This window comes from Mytilus trossulus, chromosome 3, assembly GCF_036588685.1.
Source record: "Mytilus trossulus isolate FHL-02 chromosome 3, PNRI_Mtr1.1.1.hap1, whole genome shotgun sequence".
NCBI classification, from domain to species: domain Eukaryota; kingdom Metazoa; phylum Mollusca; class Bivalvia; order Mytilida; family Mytilidae; genus Mytilus; species Mytilus trossulus.
Genome location: NC_086375.1, coordinates 42,867,739 through 42,888,424, shown reverse-complemented (window position 1 = coordinate 42,888,424; position 20,686 = coordinate 42,867,739). Strand labels below are relative to the sequence as shown.

Genomic DNA, 20,686 nt, shown 5'->3' with positions numbered 1-20,686 from the left:
CAGTCTGCTGTTAAAGTTTTCAAAACATTTATTAGATTCATTAACTATCCTAGATTTTTACCAAACTTGGACAGAAGTTTCTTACAATCAAAAGTTAGTATCAAGAGGAATATTTTTGTTGAGCCTGCGATTTACAGCAAAAGTAGGTGAGACACTGGGTTCCGCGGAACCCTTACAAATTTTTTGTAATTAATATTTCAATTTATTGTTCATGATGAAATAGTTAATGTAGGCATAGGCAGTGTCTATTTTGCCGGACCCGGCATATAAATGACAATCTTAAGGACATACAATACAAGAGTAAAAGAGTATGTATCTTGAGCATTAATAAACGAATTGACGCATTTATGTGAATCAGCCATTTATTACCGTGTTTTGATTCTGCTGCATGCACAACAATACATTTACATTTAAGATATTCCCTTGCTTGCATTTCCTATCATGATTTTCTTGATAGAGGGTTACTGCTCACAAGGAAGATATTAAACCAAGAGTTCCAAATGGTGAAGTTGAAATCATCCCTTCGTAAATTTTACGGACGCCATCACGAATTGGTTGACCGTTATGGAATAACCGTTTCACAAATGATATCGGATATGTTCCTTACGTCGTAACTACAATCCCCTTCCCTTTCATGAATTTGACCTACCGAATTAGACTATTTACCGGATTTGTAATCACATAAGCAACACGGCGGGTGCCGCATGTGGAGCAGGATCTGCTTACCCTTTCGGAGCACCTGAGATCACCCCTAGTTTTTGGTGGGGTTCGTGTCTGGAATAAATCCATTATGGTTCTCATTGGCATGGAAAAAGTTATTGTAGAAAGATTTGTTTTGCAAGACTACAGTTTTTCCGTTTGGTTTCATTCTCAGCTCACCATGGATACACTGAATAAATATTCATACTTGCCTGTAAAAGTAGGTAAATATATAATGATAGTTCAATCAAAGGTTCCAGGCTTATAATTTTATATGCCAGACGCGTGTTTCGTCAATATTAGACTCACCAGTGACGCTCATTTATAATAGTAAAAAAGCCGAAACATAAAATGCTGAAGAGCATTGAAGACCCAATAATTCCAATCAGGTTGTGCTTGTCACGGCGAAGGTAATCTATGCCTAGGATAAAAAAAAAATCTTGAGTATTTCGAATAATTCATACTTTTGCCTACAGTAAATTTATAAAAATGACCACATAAATAATATTCATGGCATCACCGAAGTACTGACTACTGGGCTGGTGATACCCTCGTGGACGAAACGTAATCAGCAGTAACATCGACCCAATTGTGTAAATAGTTATCAAAGGTACCCGGATAATAATCTGATTCACCAGTCTACATAAGACATATCTATCACTAGGTAAGTCATAGAATATTTGAGAAAAGATGTGTACAGAAACAAAGTATATCTGGAATGATATCACAAGAAGGGGTCAATCGAAAACCGTTAAGACTGGAAGGTAATACTATGAGGAAAAACAAAAAAAGACGAGGAAAACACACATGCTAAAATCAATAATAACAGTTTTTATTAGTAAACCGATGCTTTCAAATCTCCTCATCATTCATAAGATTAAACAAAACAAGATGAAAACAAAGTGATGATAATTAATAATGTCATGTGTACATCTTAATATGATGTTGAATTATTTGAAACACCAAGTTTGTTTAACCCAAATCACTAAAGGCCTCGGCTATTTTTTGTACATTTGTAAAAAATGTTACCTTTTTTTGCTGTTCGATATCTTTGTGATTTGACCCTAAAACTGTGATGTGTTGGCCCACCATTGATGAGTCTAATTTAAACTACACGTGTATTAGCGTAAAATCATCAATAGAGATATATTTATTAGTATTGTATTATAAGTATACTAGAATGCTCTTTTGATAAATATGCAAGCATATTGATGATGCATCGACATTCAATATAATATAAAAAAGAAGATGTGGTATGATTGCAAATGAGACAACTATCCACAAAAGACCAAAGTGACACAAACATTAACAACTATAGGTCACCGTATGGACTTCAACAAGGAGCAAAGCCCATACCGCATGGTCAGCTATAAAAGGCCCCGATAGGACAATGTAAAACAATTCAAACGAGAAAACTATTTATGTATTTATTTATGTTAAAAAATGAACGACAAACAAATATGTAACACATAAACAAACGACAACCACTGAATTACAGGCTCCTGAATGGAACAGGTACATACATAAATAATGTGGCGGGGTTAAACATGTTAGCGGGATCCCAACCCTCCCCCTAACCTGGGCCAGTGGTATAACAGTACAACATTAAACCCACTTGCAAGTGACTGTTTATAACAACGAGCTTAAACGACACTACCTAAATTGGTAGATGAACTTCATATCTTGCTATTTTTCTTGATATTGGATTTCAAAAACTAGAATTTGTACAAACATGAAGAACTCAATTTCCTATTCCGTTGGTTAAAATGGTCAAACGTTTAATTTGTTGGGGTTTCTTTTATTCTTCCTTCTTTTGTTTGACCTTAGAGTTTAGATTTTTGTTGATACAACTTCCAATTGACCTGATGTCGGTTTTTTTGGAGGTATCAGTAATCATGATAAGAATGACTGTCAAAATGATAGGAGTATCGGCCTAGTAATACAATCGAGAACGAAACGTTAACCAGTAGTAGCATTGACACAACGGATGGTTGGAAAAATCACAAAAAAATATGAAAAAGTAAAATAACAAAAATACCGAATTGCTATTAAATTCTTAATGAAAGTACCTTATTAAATACAAAAATCAAAAGCTCAAACACATCACACGAACGGATAATAACTGACATATTCCTGACTTCATTCAGGCATTTTCGTATGTAGAAAATGATAAATCAACCCTGGTTTTAAAGCTTGCTAAACCTCTCACTTGTATGACAGTTGCATACCATTCTGTAATATAGACAACACTGTGATATCGAAACAAACCGATATAATTTGTAAAAATATCAAAAATTGGGGGACAGCCGTCAACATGGTGTTAAAATCTTGATCACTATAAAACAAACAAATATGTCAACGAAAAATATCAAAAAAACATGTCGACAAATCACAATAGCAAAACCGAAAGAAAACAATACAGGAAATTACAAAGGCACAATTGTACAATGAGAGGGCGAATAAGTACCGAGCCGCGTCAAATGGATATAACCAAAAATAGACAATAAAAGTTATAATTTACAAAGACAATAAAAGGGACACTATAACACGTAATAAGACAATGTACAACGTCAGTACCTAGCATTTAAGAATTTATACTTCTAGACCATCGTGTATTATTTGCACAGACGATACAGAGTATTTATCTACAAGGGATTTGTACATTTGTATTTTCTGATGATTGTTTTTGTTTTTTTTGAAAAACAGAGGAAACGTTCGTTGAAGTTTGCATATTGCAGGTAGGACGGGGAAATTGATAATTTAAAAATTAAAATCGTCTCGTTAGTCATAAATTCTGGTACTGCAATGGCCGCTTTTGTCAAATTCGAGGTATATGTCTTAAAATGAGACGGAGAAGCAGTGTTACAACTGTCATTTAACTGACTTACTACATGCATTTTATGGTGTAGAAAATGGTTGAGCATACCTGGTTCTATAGCTAGTTAACCCTTCACTTGTTTGACAGTCTCATAAAATTCTGTTTTACCTTTTTTTCTTCACATTTAACAAAAAATGGTATTCAAAAGTAATATTGTTAAAGGGTATACTTCAATTTCTATATCGAAACGCATTATGTTTCAAGTTCATTATTCAATATTCCAAACGCACGTTTTTGTGTACAACTCATCATGTACGCCTGAATCAGAACTGTTGGAAGACATGTCAACATGTATTTTCGTTTCCTGCTACACCGAGTTTGTGACCTAGACTCTACCATGTATTCACCTTCGATATGAAGAGAGTTCAAGTTCTACCATTAGTCAAGAACAATTTATTTGGAATGGTATGAGTACTTTCAATCGATAGATGGCGCATCATTGTTATCACAAATAATGGCTTAAACAACCAAGGGTAGAGAGGGAGATCGTTACCCCTGGCTATCAAGGATGAACATTAGTCGTAAATGCCTGATTGTTTTAATAAGTTGTAAGTGGCCAATTAACTGCGAGTACTCTTAGATCTGTTCCTAGTGTCTTTTTGTTGTTGTGATGTACAAGTACCCGGTCATGTCCATTTGTATTTTTGTCCATCTGATGAGTTTAGCCTTTACAACTGATATTTATAGTTCGTTCTTATGTTGTACTGTTATATTACTGTTCCACGTTATGGGAGGGTTGGGATCCCGCTAACATGTTTAGCCCTGACACATTATGAAGGAAGGGGCATGGCCCAAGTCACGAACCTGTAATTCAGTTGTTGTCGTTTGTTTATGTGTTACATTATTGTTTTTCGTTGTTTTTTTTAAATAAATAAGGCCGTTAGTATTCTCGTTTAAATTTTTTTAAATTGTAATTTTGGGGCTTTTTATAGCTGAATTGTTGAAGACCGTACAGTTACCTTTAGTTGTTAATTTCTCTGTCATTTGGTCTCTTGTGGAGAGTTGTCTCATTGGCAATCATACCACATCTTCTTTTTAATAATTATTATACTTTTCATGAAATAACCTAAAAACAAATATACAGGCTATAATTAATGACAGCCACTGAACTATGTGTTTTGGATAGCCCATTAAAAATGTAGCGGGGTTTTGTAAAAATATTTGTTCATATCGTTATGATCGTGTTTTTAACAACATCCGGTATTCTATTGAAAATCAGCATTGGTTCTGCTGTGTCCGACTTTCTGTATACTTGTTTTTAAATTATCTTGTATTGTTATAAATTAAAGTTCTATAGCAGCATTCAGACACTACCTGCATATAATTTTTCATGCTTAAGTTTTAACTATTCAAAACTTTTAGAAATTCCTACGGACAGAATCGCCGCATAAAAGAAATCTGCTGAATAAAGGTTCATTAATTCTATTCAATTTAATTAATTTATAAAATGTCTATAAAAGCCCTCTCATTTGTCGTAGTCCTAATTATTTCATTCTTTTCTAAATACTGCTTTCAACCAGATATTTAATTGTTACGAGCAACTGAATGCAATGAATAGAGCAGGAACTGCTTACTCCTCTGTAGCATCACATGAATTTTGGCAAGGTACGTGTTCTTCAATTTGATTAATGTTTAGTTTTGAGATCCAATACATTTGTCATTAGCTGCAGCTAGCATCTGTATATTAAGTAGTCAGCTGACTACATGCGGTATGGGCTTTGCTCATTGTTGAAGGACGTACAGTGACCTATAATTGTTAATGTTTGTGTCATTTTGGTCTTTTGTGGATAGTTGTCTCATTGGCAATCATACCAAATCTTCTTTTTTATATTTTGATAATTTTCAAAGTAGAAGTAAAAGCCATTGTTGTGTATTATATTCTTCAGTAATCGATTCAGTGGAGATTGATTTTCCTTTAGTGAAAACATTCACTCATTTAAGTATAGTTATAGGAATCCCGGAAATTTATTTGATAATATATAATTATGTAAGAAACATTATTCACTTTTGTCGCCCTCTTTTCACAATCCAGTAGGAGTTTGTGATCTATTTTTCAAAATCATCTGTATATTCAAATTTTACTTCTGCCAGAACATGTGAATCTATGTTTTGCTTGAATTGTCTTCAAACATTTAAATAAAGGCTATTTTATATTTGAAGCTTCAACAATGATAACAACAAATATATTGATAAATTATATATATTTTCAATTTTATCCACACGTTGTTTTGTATGTAGAATTGGTATTTTTCTACTTTCCAACAACTGGAACTACTGCGAATAGCGCTGTAAATATAACATATTTAAAAATAAAATCAATGTTTAATTCAAACATAATTTGACTAAATTGTAAATTGCTTAATGTGTTTAAGAAATAATACAATAAGTATTTATTATAAAAAAAATCATACACAAATAAAAGAATATTTTGTTGACTAGGCTGCTTTAATTTGTATATTGTCAGTTTTCATTTTAATAAAAGAATTGAAAGGTATGTCGGGCGATACGACAGATCTACAAACTCTGCTGCTGAAACTTGTACAGTTCAACCCTTCTCATTTCGGTCATTGCATTTTGTACAAGACACAAGTCTTGCTATCCCTTCTTTTACGAATTTTTTGCTAGACAAAATGCATTCGATCTTAATTTTATGACTGTATTACTTGCAATACAGGATTTCTTAATCTCAACAGAAGCTTACTTGGAAGATGCATATTATTATTTGATATTTAAACTTTTTGCTTATTTATCAATTTTATACTATAAAGAAAGCAGTAGTAAACGGTAATCAAAATGCATAAATTGATTCAGAAATTGGGGTTCGTGTTGTTTATTCTTTAGTTTCTATGTTGTGTCATGTGTACTATTGTTTTTCTGTTTGTCTTTTTTCTTTTTTAGCCATTGCGTTGTCAGTTTGATTTAGATTTATGAGTTTGACTGTCCCTTTGGTATCTTTCGACCCTCTTGATTGAGAGAAAAAAAAATCTAAATACAAACTAAAACTGAGGAAACACATCCACTATATTTTGAGAACAAAGTAACAACAGGAACAGTAATCAAAGTGCAACAAAAACAAACGCCAACATACATAGAAACGACCTATTTGATAATAAATGCTGTATTCCTGACTTGGTACAGAACATTAAAAGAAAAAGGGTGGGTTGAACATTGTTTAATGGCTATTTCCAAATATTATAAATGTTTATGTTTGAAAATATATCAGAAAACATAACCGTTTACTGTACCGTTACATAATTTGCAGTAATATGCACAGTTTCTGGATGCCCATGGCTTGTAAGTTCCTATACATACTGTTGGGCCATATTTGTCACAGTTTGGTATAACGTCAACACAGGAATCTATAAACATTAAAACAAATATATTTAAAGCAAAAACAAAACTAAACAAATCATTGTTCTTGGAAACCATATTTAATTTAAGTGTGTGATTTGATTGGCTTGTTTTACATGTAATCTGTTCTTATTGGGAAGTCATTTTATAAATGATATAAGATTATCAATACAAAAACACGAAACATATCAATTGTATTTTTCAATTGGTATAACGTCATTATTATATAAAAAGATGGATTGTTGTTTTATATAACGCTTTTTGAACTAGTTTTTACTTTTTTCAAATGATAAATATATGGAACTAATCTGTTTATAAAATATGTTTCTCTACGTACTTAAAGATAAGTCAAATAAAAAAATATTCAACCAGTATCTGTAATGATGATACAGCTACATGACCGTAACATTGATATGTTTTTTATTATTGATACATTTTCATTTATAAGTTACATTGAAGACCTGTTGGTGACCTTCTGCTGTTGTTTTTTTATTTGGTCGGGTTGTTGTCTCTTTGACAAATTCCACCATTTCTATTCTAAATTTTAACATTCAAATCAATTTCGCATTTCTTTAGTTGCTTAAATATAGAGAGACTATGTGGCATATAAACTTATCATAGGTTCTAGGATTTAAATTTTATACTTGCACCAGACGCGCGTTCCGTCTATACAAAAAATACTCCTAAAAGTTTTGCCAAATACAGCGAAGGTAATCTATTGCTGAGGTAGAAAATGCACTATATAGGTATTTTTTTCTGTTAAATAGATTTATAAGATTTCGAATTGATAAGGATAAGTTTTGCAGTTTTTAAATATCCGAATTCTTTCACCTTTTCTGGAAATCTCGGACTTTTATTGTCCAACTGATTTCAAGTTACAACGTTTTTGACGTTTCGATATATTCTATCTTTTTAAAATGTAAATGTGCCTTTATACGACTTAAACTTAAACATCAAGTCAGAGTTTTACGTTTGCGAAGACAGTGCTGTTTGGATTTCGAATTGATAAGGATAAGTTTTGCAGTTTTTAAATATCCGAATTCTTTCACCTTTTCTGGAAATCTCGGACTTTTATTGTCCAACTGATTTCAAGTTACAACTTTTTTGACGTTTCGATATATTCTATCTTTTTAAAATGTAAATGTGCCTTTATACGACTTAAACTTAAACATCAAGTCAGAGTTTTACGTTTGCGAAGACAGTGCTGTTTGTATAATATGACAAGAATCAGAGGAACACAAAAACTAGTCTAGATGTAAAGCATGCAACTAATTCAACAATCTTCATATAATTATACCAGTAATATTATTTTTAAGTACCAGAACAGGAAAATAACAAAAGTGATAGTACAAGAACATGTATTATATTGTGATTTTTTTTTTTTTTTTATCAAATCTCGTGAAAACCTATCAGATCTTTATCTCAATACACCAGACGCGAATACTTTCGTTTACTAAAGACTGACCTATGCCGGAACCTTCAATTCTGTAGAGTGTTGCAGTCAACTAATTTATACTCGATTGCGAACGTAAAACAAACGAATTTTTCAATTTTCAATATTCAAATGTAATATGTTCTTTCTAAGCAGAAATCATGTTTGAAATACCTCAGTTAGTGGTTCGTTGACCATTATGGAATACCGTTTTATACATAAGACTCGAAACTACAATCCCATTCCTTTTTCACGAATATGACCTACCGAATAAGATTTATTACCGGATTTGTTAATACCGAATTTTTCCTATTCCCGAATATGACTGTTATACCGAAAGTGAATTACATTGCTATACGACGTGTCTCGGTATTTTGCACATACAACATTCAATTATTTATTTTTGATGTTTTTGTTATGGTTACGGTTGAATAATGTGTAATGTCTGACCGCTTGTTGTCCAAAACATTATAATACTGCCTTTCAATACCAGCATTGTCATAATCCCGAATATGACTGTTTTACTTATTACTGTTATACTTAATACTTTTAACTATTTTGATCTGAGTGTCACTGATTAGTCTTATGTAGACGAAACGCGCGTCTGGTGTATAAAATTATAATCCTGGTACTTTTGATAACTATTTACTTAATTTGAATTGGCATTGCTTTGCGGCGTGTCTCGGAATTATGTACATTCGACATTCATGTAGTCAAAGGACACAGTTAGCGTCATTTGGATTTCGTTGTCTATAGTCCCTAATGTGAACCGTGTAAAACTTGGATTTTTAATTTGATACACTTTCCCTATTTATTTCTTGATATTTAATGCATGAAATATTAAGTAGGGGAATTACATGTTAAAAATATTTAGGTGCTTAAACTTTATGTTAAGGAGGCTCGAGGGCATCAAAATTTTAGAAAAAATTAAACATTTGTTTTTCATTACAAATTTTATATGTGTTACCTTTTGTAGTTATAACTTTATCATATGGTACAAAACTCATTCAAAACAATCAATTCGTGTTGGCCCCAGATGACTTTTAAATGTATGCATCATTGAAAAAGTTCCAAATTATCTCCCTTTGGTGGAAAAATGCCATTTTTTGGCTTTAAAATTGAAATATCTTTTTCAACTCATCGGTGACCTATATTTTTTAATATAATTTCCATACAAGCTGTACTTAAACTAAATTATTGTAAATTTTGAGCGATTTCTGTAATAAATTTCTTTTTTTATTTCGATATTAACTTTATTTCTCCTATTACTTCAACAGAAAAAACCCACTTTTACAAAAATGTATGCTTCTTTCGAAGGCAGATTGTGAGCGCAAATGAACGGTGACCCCACTTTTTTATTTTATTTTTCTATTAACTATAAGATAAAGTTCATTTATAGAAAAATATAGAGAAATCCTATATAAATGATTTAGACCCGCGAACCCCCTTAAGTAGTGATTTGGTCTAGTTGAAAAAGGGTCAAATTTTATTACGTCTGATGCTGTCAAACTGAATTTTAGAACCCCTTTACACAGAATTGTCAAATTTTGAGTTAGAGCTGGTAGAAGTTTCTATAAGTTTGATATTATTTGTCCCACTAGTAGTACACTACACTGTAAAAATCTTTTTGAGAAAGAGAAGGTTCGATTTTTTTTTAATTGAATCTAAAAGAAATGCACTACAAAATAACTCTGTTCTCGGGTCATGTATTTTTTTTAAATATTTGTGGTTTGTGTGTATTTTAATGTTATTAATGCTCTTGCATGTGTTTTCATATGTGTTAGCGTTTGGTTTTTTTTCTTTGCACTTGGGTGTTCCTGTTGTTCCTTTGTGTTCCACTTATAGTTGATTTGTTTCCCTTGGTTTTGGTTTGTAACCCGTACTTTTTTTCTCTTACAGGGTTTTTTTATTTTTGAACACCGGTAAACTGCTGTTGCCTTTATTTATTCATCAAAAGGACGTTTATGGATGCATACCATAGTTAATGTCAACACTGAAAGGACTCGATAACTTAGCCAATTCCGGAAACAGCAAATGGTAATAGTTATGTAACAGTTTATTACTAATTACAACTTACTTTTTGTTGTTGTAGTTGTTGGGGCATCTGTTGTAGTTGGGACAGCTGTAGTTGTTGTTGTTACTTTTAACGTAGGATGTATGGTGGTTACTTGAGAACAAATGGAGAGAAATCGTTTATGAGAAAATAAATAAGTATTTCAAGAAAATAATGAGTGTCTTACATTTTTAATCTCGTCTCGACTGCGCTAAACTTTTAAAAATAAATGTAAAGTAAGTATTATTTCATTACATAATTTCAAATGACCGACAATAGCGAAAGAAATTTGTTTTGCGATATGTTTGACTCTATCTTTGAACTACTGATTTAAGATTATATAAGTTAAGGAAGTCTTACCAGAACTGCAAGCAATCGAGTGGATTGAATCGTAAATATGACTTAATGCGTTGAAATCTTCAACATGTAGAACTAGTGACGGGCGGGACGCTATGGCTGCAAGTTCAGATTTTGAAATACCGCTGCCTATTCCAACTGCTATGATCAGTATATTGTTGTGCTTTAAATGATTGGCTTCTGCAATAGTGGCTAGATGGTTATTGGATCGTCCATCTGTGATAACCACAAGTACGTTCCTGGCATCGATTCTATCTCCAGAGGAAGGTTGAAAAATATTGCTGCCAACAAATTTAAGAGCCTGGCCAGTATTTGTACCACCGCTGATATATCTTATTCCATTAATAGCATTTATCAATGACAACTTATCATGGAAAGAATTTAACTTAACCTCTTCATGTGGTGTAGATGAAAATGTTGCTACACTGGCGAGTGTATCTCTATTTCCTATGATAAACCTATTTAGGGAACTTGCAACAAAATTCTTCACTTTGACGAAATTGGCAGATCCAACAGAACCTGACGAATCTACCAGAAACGCCAAATCCACTTTGTCATGACACGCTGAAATGTACAAGTGGTAAGTGATTTTGTTAGTTTTCATAATATACCGATGTATTCCTGACAATTTTAATTTTCATACAGTGCATGCTTCTCTTACAAAGTTCTGACAATGCTCCTTTCTACTTGTTTTTCTTTTTTTGGATACTGTGGTTTTATCGTACTGATACAATACATTATATTATTGCCTTTACCAAGTCAAAAATATAACAGCTGTTTTTCCATTCAATGATGTGTTTGGGCTGCCGATTTTGCCATTTGATTAGGGCATTTTGTGATTTTTTACTTTCAATTATTGGGATGTAGAAATAGCCGTATTTGGCAAAACTTTTTGGAGTTTTCGATCCTCAATGCTCCTCACCTTTGTACTTGTTTGGCTTTATAAATATTTTGATATGAGCTTCACTGGTGAGTCTTATGAAGACGAAACGCGCGTCTGGCGTACAACATTATAATCCTAGTACCTTTGATAACTATTAATTATATAGATTATTATTATTATTATTTACAAGCAAATCAACAGGATTGCTTCAATTTAAAAAAAAATGACTAATAGCTTTATGTCTAAAAATTAAAAGAGTAAAGGAATTAAAAAGGAAAAAGTAGGTATGATAAATGTCTTTCAAAAATGAATAAATGAATAAATTTAAAAGTGTAAAGGTAATAAAAATTCAATAAAAAGTTAGTATGATACATAAAAATATAAACTGAGATCGAATAAAAGTCTAAAACTGTCCGAGTATTAGTTATGTGTAAAAGCCTGTCTGAATAAATAAGTTTTTATGTTTTTCTTCAAAGCATTCACAGATTCAGTGTTTTGCAATTCTTTCGGCAATTCATTCCATAAAACGGCGGCCGCTCTATCAAACCGTCTCTCTCCGTATGTGTTTGTTCTTACTATTGGTTTGACTAGAAACATGTTGTTTTCTGTGAAAGTTTCACGAATTAACTTCTACTGTATTGGATTCTTAAATGACTGTATACACATGCTTCTTGTGTGATTGATGATAAACGAGTGAAAAGTACAAAAAAATAATACGACAAAACTTCTACACTGAAGGATCGATCAAACTCGGTTTAAAGATTACCTAAGACTGAATTGTTGCCGTCAGTCTTTGGTTTTGGGCAACAGTTGAACCTTTTGGTTAACTTGAAAATTGCTTAACTCAAACCAAAGCTGGAACTGTGGAATGTCTTAAAACAAATTAAATAGTTTGTATTAATTCGGTATGATTTAATTCGACGACTGTCCATATTAATAATAAAGGAAACTCAAGATCTAAAGAGAAAACTATTGCTTTTTTCAAAATTGTAAGTGTATACTTTATCCTCTATTTCAAAATGTACTCACCACACGTGCAAGAGCTAAAGTAAAGAAACAATAGGAAACCCAAAAGAAACAATTTTTCGGCCATTATACAGTGTAACTTTTATCTCAACTAGAATGACCTACTTATTCTTGAAATAATCAGTGTTTATTATAAGTGTATTGAGGTCAAAAGCAGAATACAATCTTGCTGATTCAATGTGTATTCGAATTTAAAAATGACAAAATACTTTCAAATGATTTTTCTTAATTTTTTGTTAAAGGAGAGATGCTTTCTGTACATTGCCGCCTCTTCATATACTTACAAGAAATGGTTTAATAAGCTCATCTACTGTTGTATTAGTTTTTTTGGTATTCAAATTTTTGCCTCGATAAACAGCGAAGACATTTGTTGTCCAAATGTTCATCTATGTCAGGATTTGGCTACAATTTAGATCCTATAAAGTTTGTATTTGTTTTTGATATACAGATATTTGACCTCGAATCTATTGAACAGACTTTAATTATCAGATGCAGTAAAATTGGTATGCGTAAGGTCAGAATTCAAAGCGTGGATGTCAATGAAATTTACCTAGACATTTAAATAATGTATGTGGACCATTTAGAAATTAACCCTTTTTGCGGCATTTTCCCATAAAAATTCTCAGTACCAATTACCCTTTCATTCAACTAAAATAAACTAAAGCGTGGATATGGGAAAATTGAATACAATTTTTCGATATTCTGCATTTCACATTCTTCTGGTAATAGCATGGGAAACTCCATTATAAATTGTTATTCATCCTGCCGTAATTACTTTGAATACTAGTATAGCTCATATTAGCAATGAACACTGCCCTCCACCTAAGTCTACAACACTTACGGGAAACTTAAAACCAAAATATATGATGACAGAGATGATTTTTTTATTTCTTTTGTAACTATGATTATCCATTTCTAGATTGTAACGTTCCCTTTTCACCTTCTTATGGTGTTTATAGATCTAAATTTGTTTGATATGAAACAAAAAAAAATGATTTCAACGAAAGAAATCTCTTTGTTGCCGAAAAAGACTTCACCGGTTTTTCGATATAAAAAAAAACTATTCATTTTATTTACTCATCGATACGAGGACATCAACATGCTGACATATTTATACGTTTGGGTTTGGAACTTGTATGTCATGGCTAAAATGAAAAAGATAAACAAACATATAATAGTACACAAGAAACAACATAGAAATCTAAAGAACAAGCAACACGAACCCCACCAGCAACAGGGTGATATCAGATGCTCCGAAAGGGTAAGCAGATCCTGCTCCACATGTAGCACCCGTCGTGTTGCTTATGTTATTAAAAACCCGGTAAATAGTATAATTCGGTAGTCACATTCATGAAAATGGAAGGGGGTTGAAAATACGAAGTAAACTGCTCGAAGTCCTTTGTTAGTATATGTATCAATTGTCATTTTGCATAGTTCCTTTCGTTACTTATTCGGACTTCTCTTAAACTTAGTTGTACTGTGCATTTTGATGTGTGTTTCTTTATTCTTAATTGGGAAGGAGGTTTGAGATCTCACAAAAAATGTTTACTCCCACCGCATTTGCTTTCCCGTCCTTAGTCAGGAGCCTCAAGCTTTCTTTAGTCTCGTATGTCTTTTTCAATTCTAGTTCATTTATATGTTTTGGAGTTTAGTATGACGTCAATTTGCAGTGAACTGGTATACATTTTTTTCAAGAGGTCAGCTGATGCCTGCTTCCTGGTGCGGTTTTTTTCTTGCTGCATTGAAGACCAATTAGTTGACTTCGTCTGATTTCTACTCTTTGATCAGGTTGTTGTCTCTATAATATATTCCCCATTTCCATTCTTAATTTTAATTTCAAAAGAATATTGTATTGTAAGGGTATCTTTAATTTTATATGTACTCAATAATAGTTTCCGATATCCCCATTAACATAAAAATGGAAAAAATATAACATTGTACCGACTTTATATGTTTAAAGTGTAAAAACTTAATGTTAATATTTATTTCAAATTGTATGTGATTGGTCCAATTGACAGATATGAAATACTGTCACACAAACACTAAGTTGGATAGAAATGTATAACCCTTCGTCAACACTGTTGATTTCAGTCTTTCTTCTTCCTAACTTTGTTGTAGCAATTTATGGGCAAAACGTTCCCTGTTAATATAGTTCATATATTGTGAATATTCACGAGAACATCGTGTGATTACGTGTATGTCATTTGTACGTTATATGATAGAATAGGTGGTACGCTATACAAACCCTTATTTTTATAAATTTCGTTCAATTATTTCAAATATTATTAACAACCAGAGATCACCCCCATTCTTTTTTTGGTGGAATTCGTGTTGCTAAGTCTTTATTTTTAAATGTTGTGTTTTGTATACTATTTGTCTGTTTTTCTTTTTCAGTTTAGTCAAGGCGTTGTCAGTTAATATTTTCAATTGATTGAACACGTTGAATGCCCCAATGAATTTTTGTTTATATAATTGATATTTGACAATTCAAATAAACTTCAATTTAAAAAAAAACCACCATTCTTGCATTGTGTCTTACGGTTAACTGTTGTATTCGTTTTCTTAAGGTAAGATGGTGAAATTAGCGATAGTTTTTTCTCCCTGTAGTGTCACAACTGGTTTCGTTTCTGTTCTGTATCACATTGTGTAATAAAACAAATGATTTTACTCTTGTTAAATTATAAATTCATATATTTATGCGTCTTCTTCGTTTTTGATGACGAAATCGGGATAACATTAGCCATTTTTAGAATGTTTGTATTATATCCGTTTGTACGGATTTTTATAAATAGTTTTACAAAATAATAACCAGAAGCTCCGCAGGGCGCAGCTTTATACGACCGCAGAGGTTGAACCCTGAACGGTTGGGGCAAGTATGGACACAACATTCAAGCTGGATTCAGCTCTAAATTTGGATTGTGATTAAATACTTGACACAGCATAGGTTTCTGACACAGAATGAATGTGGTCTAATGAACTTAAAATTTTTTTTTGCCTTTGAGCAATTCACTATGCTGTTGAATATTAATCCTCTCAAAAAAATGTTTGAAGAAATTTTCTTTTTATTTATGAAATCTGAAATGAAAAAAATTGACCCCCCAATTTTTTTTTCACATCCCCCTTTCCCTTATTTCAAAACTGATCTCAATTCAAATTTCTAATGAAGTTTGCAACAATAACCACTCAATTAAATACATCATAAAATATTAAAATGTAAAAAAAGTGCTTGACATGTTATCACTGAATGGTAAAGATTGTTTTAATCTATCAGTTGATAGTAAAAGTGAATATACATTGTATATTGTATAAAACAATGATTTAAGTTGATTCAACTACTATTCTGGACAAAGAAAGATAACTCCAATTGAAATCCAATTAGAATTTCTTGCTATTGCACAATATTATGCAATTAAATATTTCTTGCTATTGTGCAATACTGTGCAATTGAAAATATTTGCTATTGCACAATACTGTGCAATTGAAGATTTCTTGCTATTGCACAATACTGTGCAATTGAAGATTTCTTGCTATTGCTGAATACTGTGCAATTGAAAATTTCTTCCTATTGCACAATACTTAATATAATAATTTTGGATCCTGATTTGGACCAACTTGAAAACTGGGCCCATAATCAAAAATCTAATTACATGTTTAGATTCAGCATATCAAAGAGGCCCAAGAATTCAATTTTTGTTTAAATGAAACTTAGTTTAATTTTGGAACCTTTGGACCTTAATGTAGACCAATTTGAAAACGAAACCGAAAATTAAGAATCTACATTAACAGTTAGCTTCGGCATATCAAATAACCCAAATTATTCAATTTTTGATGAAATCAAACAAAGTTTAATTTTGGACCCTTTGGGCCCTTTATTCCTAAACTGTTTGGACCAAAACTCCCAAAATCAATACCAACCTTCCTTTTATGGTCATAAGCTTTGTGTTTAAATTTCATAGATTTCTATTTACTTATACTAAAGTTATGGTTTGAAAACCAAGAAAAAGGCTTATTTGGGTCCCTTTTTGGCCCCTCATTCCTAAACTGTTGGGACCTAAACTCCCAAAAACAATATCAAAATTCCTTTTGTGGTCATAAACATTGTGTTTAAATTTCATTGATTTCTATTTACTTAAACTAAAGTTATTGCGCGAAAAACCAAGAAAAATGCTTATTTGGGCCCTTTTATGGCCCCCAATTCTTAAACTGTTGGAACCAAAACTCCTGAAATCAATCCCAACCTTTCTTTTGTGGTCATAAACCATGTGTCAAAATTTCATAGATTTCTATTTACTTAAACTAAAGTTAGAGTGCGAAAACTAAGAAAATGCTTATTTGGGCCCTTTTTGGCCCCTAATTTCTAAAATGATGGGACCAAAACTCCCAAAATCAATCCCCACCTTCCTTTTGTGGTCATAAACCTTGTGTTAAAATTTCATAGATTTCTATTCACTTTTACTAAAGTTAGAGTGCGAAAAACTAAAAGTATTCGGAAGACGACGACGACGAAGCCAATGTGATAGCAATATACAAAAAATTTTTCAAAATTTGCGGTCGTATAAAAATCTAAACTTTTTTTTCAAGTAGTCACTGAATCATGAAAATGAGGTCAAGGACATTGGACATGTGACTGATGGAAAGTTCGTATCATGAGGCATCTCAAACAAAGTATGAAGCATCCAGGTCTTCTTCCTTCTAAAATATAAAGCTTTTAAGAAGTGAGCTAACACCGCGGCCGCCATAGCTGCCGGATCACTATCCCTATGTCGAGCTTTCTGCAACCAAAGTTGCAGGCTCGACAAAAAAAATTTCAACAAGAGGTTACACTTAGAAGATACTAACACCAGATGCTTCGCAGGGCGTAGCTTTATACGACCGCAGAGGTTGAACCCTGAACGGTTGGGGCAAGTATGGACACAACATTCAAGCTGGATTCAGCTCTTAATTTGGATTGTGATTAAATAGTTGACACAGCATAGGTTTCTGACACAGAATGAATGTGTTCTAATGAACTTAAAATTTTTGTTTTCTCTTAGAGAAATTCACTATGCTGTTCAATATTATTCCTCTCAAAAAATGTTTGAAGAAATTTTCTTTTTATTTATGAAATTTCAAATGAGAAAAATTTAACCCAATTTTTTAATCACATCCCCCTTTCCCTTATTCCAAAACTAATCTCAATTAAAATATTCTAATGGAGTTTGCAACAATAACTACTCATTTAAATACATCATAAAATATTAAGATGTAAAAAAACTGCTTGTTATCACTGAATGGTAAAGATTATTTAAATTCATCAGTTGGTAGTAAAAAGTGAATATACATTGTATATTGTATATAACAAAGATTTAAGTTGATTCTGGAAAAAGAAAGATAACTCCAATTTAAAAAAAACTCTTGCAATAAGATATTTCTTGCTTACTATTTTGGACAAAGAAAGATAACTCTAATTAAAAAAAAAATTTGCTATTTCACAACATTGTGAAATTAGATATTTCTTGCCATTGCACAATACTGTGCAATTGAAAAGACTTGCTATTGCACAATACTTAATATAATAATTTTAGATCCTGATTTGGACCAACTTGAAAACTGGGCCCATAATCAAAAATATAAGTACATGTTTAGATTCAGCATATCAAAGAGGCCCAAGAATTTAATTTTTGTTAAAATCAAACTTAGTTTAATTTTGGACCCTTTGGACCTTAATATAGGCCAATTTGAAAACGGGACCAAAAATGAAGTATCTACATACACAGTTAGATTTGGCATATCAAAAAAAACCCATTTATTCAATTTTTGATGAAATCAAAAAAGTTTAATTTTGGACCCAGATTTGGACCAACTTGAAAACTGGGCCAATAATCAAGAATCTAAGTACATTTTTAGATTCAACATATCAAAGAACCCAACCGATTCATTTTTTGTCAAAATCAAACTAAGTTTAATTTTGGACCCTTTGGAGCTTAATGTAGACCAATTTGAAAACGGGACCAAAAATTAAGAATCTACATACAGTTAGATTCGGCATATAAAAGTACCACAATCATTCAATTTTTGATGAAATCAAACAAAGTTTAATTTTGGACCCTTTAGGCCCCTTTTTCCTAAACTGTTGGGACCAAAACTCCTAAAATCAATACCAACCTTCCTTTTATGGTCATTAACCTTGTGTTTAAATTTCATAGATTTCTATTTACTTATACTAACGTTATGGTGCGAAAACCAAGAAAAATGCTTATTTGGGTCCCTTTTTGGCCCCTAATTCCTAAACTGTTGCGACCTAAACTCCCAAAATCAATACCAATCTTCCTTTTGTGGTCATAAACATTGTATTTAAATTTCATTGATTTCTATTTACTTAAACTAAAGTTATTGTGCGAAAACCAAGAATAATGCTTATTTGGGCCCTTTTTTGGCCCCTAATTCCTAAACTGTTGAAACCAAAACTCCCAAAATCAATCCCAACCTTTCTTTTGTGGTCAACAACCTTGTGTCAAAATTTCATAGATTTCTATTAACTTAAACTAAAGTTATAGTGCGAGAACCAAGAAAATGCTTATTTGGGCCCTTTTTGGCCCCTAATTCCTAAAATGTTGGGACCAAAACTCCCAAAATCAATACCAACCTTCCTTTTATGGTCATAAACCTTGTGTTAAAATTTCATAGATTTCTATTCACTTTTACTAAAGTTAGAGTGCGAAAACTAAAAGTATTCGGACGACGACGACGACGACGACGACAACGCCAACGTGATAGCAATATACGACGAAATTTTTTTCAAAATTTGCGGTCGTATAAAAATGAATTTTAACAACGTGTCCTGTTGATAGTTGTCAAAGGTACCAGGATCATAATTAGTATGATATTGTTCTATTATATGTCAACGATATATTTATATTATGGAGTACTATGCGTTGAACCACAAACGTCTAAATAATTCAATCGCGTAGTGGAATCAACTGTTTTTGGATTCTTATAAATTCAATATATAACTTTTGGACTAGTTTAAATCTCGGTCTATTTCTAAAATTAATTCTAACATACTTTTGATTTTTAACCCTGTATTCTGACATTGCCTATGTAAATTTTACAATTGTATGCACATTGAACGACAAATGTATGTGACGTATAAAAATATCTGACGTCAGACACTCAAATTAATCAATGTATTCGTGGATAGTAGATGTGTTTGTGTTTTGTTAAATTGTTTCTTTTAAAATTGTTAAACGATGATGACTTATGTACCCATACTTAAACTTTTATTTATTGTGTCTGTTTAATTGACGCATCAATGTAAATATAACTGAATTTGATGAGACTGTTATTAAAGTGAGAGGGTTAGCGCTATAGAACCAGATTTAATCCACCATTTTTCTACATTTGAAAATGCCTGTACCAAGTTAGGAATATGACAGTTCTTGTCCATTCGTTTTTTGATGCGATTTGTTATTTGATTTTGCCATGTGATTATGGACTTTGCAAATTGATTTTCCTCTTAAGTTCAGTATTTTTGTGATTTTTACATTTTAGTACGCCAGACGCGCGTTTCGTCTACATAAGACTCATCAGTGACGCTCATATTAACATAGTTATAAACCAAACAAATACAAAGTTGAAGACCTGGGATAGAAAATCCTTAGTTTTTCAAAAAATTTAAAGTTTTGTAAACAGGAAATTTATAAAAATTTCCACTTAATTGATATTCATGTCAACACCGATGTGTTGAAGACTGGGCTGGTGATACCCTAGGGGACGAAACATCCACCAGCAAAGGCATCGACCCAGTTTTGAGTTTTTACAAAACATTGTATCTTTTCTCATCGAGTTGCTCGTAAACATTTATATTTGATAACTAAAAGATATAGTGATTGTGAATATGATAGTAATGCACTAAACTCGTGATCATTTACAGACCCTTGTTATTGTCTAGGAGACCAGCCTAAAGCAAAGCATACAGCTGTAGTTGATAGTTTTAGTCTAACTATGTTGAAAAGAAATATAAACAAG

At 32.1% G+C, this 20,686-nt stretch overlaps 1 protein-coding gene across 1 annotated transcript; it reads right to left on the bottom strand.

Moving 5' to 3' along the window:
• Positions 1-6,796: 6,796 nt before the first annotated feature.
• Positions 6,797-12,760, bottom strand: LOC134710795 (collagen alpha-1(XII) chain-like). The gene is made up of 4 exons (XM_063571194.1): positions 12,683-12,760; positions 10,774-11,334; positions 10,438-10,527; positions 6,797-6,936 (listed from the first exon to the last, which is right to left on the bottom strand). Exons 1-4 carry the CDS (start codon positions 12,744-12,746, stop codon positions 6,797-6,799), a joined length of 855 nt encoding a protein of 284 aa, XP_063427264.1. The 5' UTR covers positions 12,747-12,760.
• Positions 12,761-20,686: the final 7,926 nt, after the last annotated feature.

Coding starts and splice junctions, on each gene's coding strand:
- LOC134710795 (XM_063571194.1), bottom strand. CDS start 12,746: ATGGCCGAAAAATTGTTTCTTTTGGGTTTCCTATTGTTTCTTTACTTT. Junction 11,335..12,682: donor CTTTAGCTCTTGCACGTGTG/GTGAGTACATTT, acceptor TGTACATTTCAG/CGTGTCATGACAAAGTGGAT. Junction 6,937..10,437: donor AACAACTACAACAACAAAAA/GTAAGTTGTAAT, acceptor TAATGTTTATAG/ATTCCTGTGTTGACGTTATA.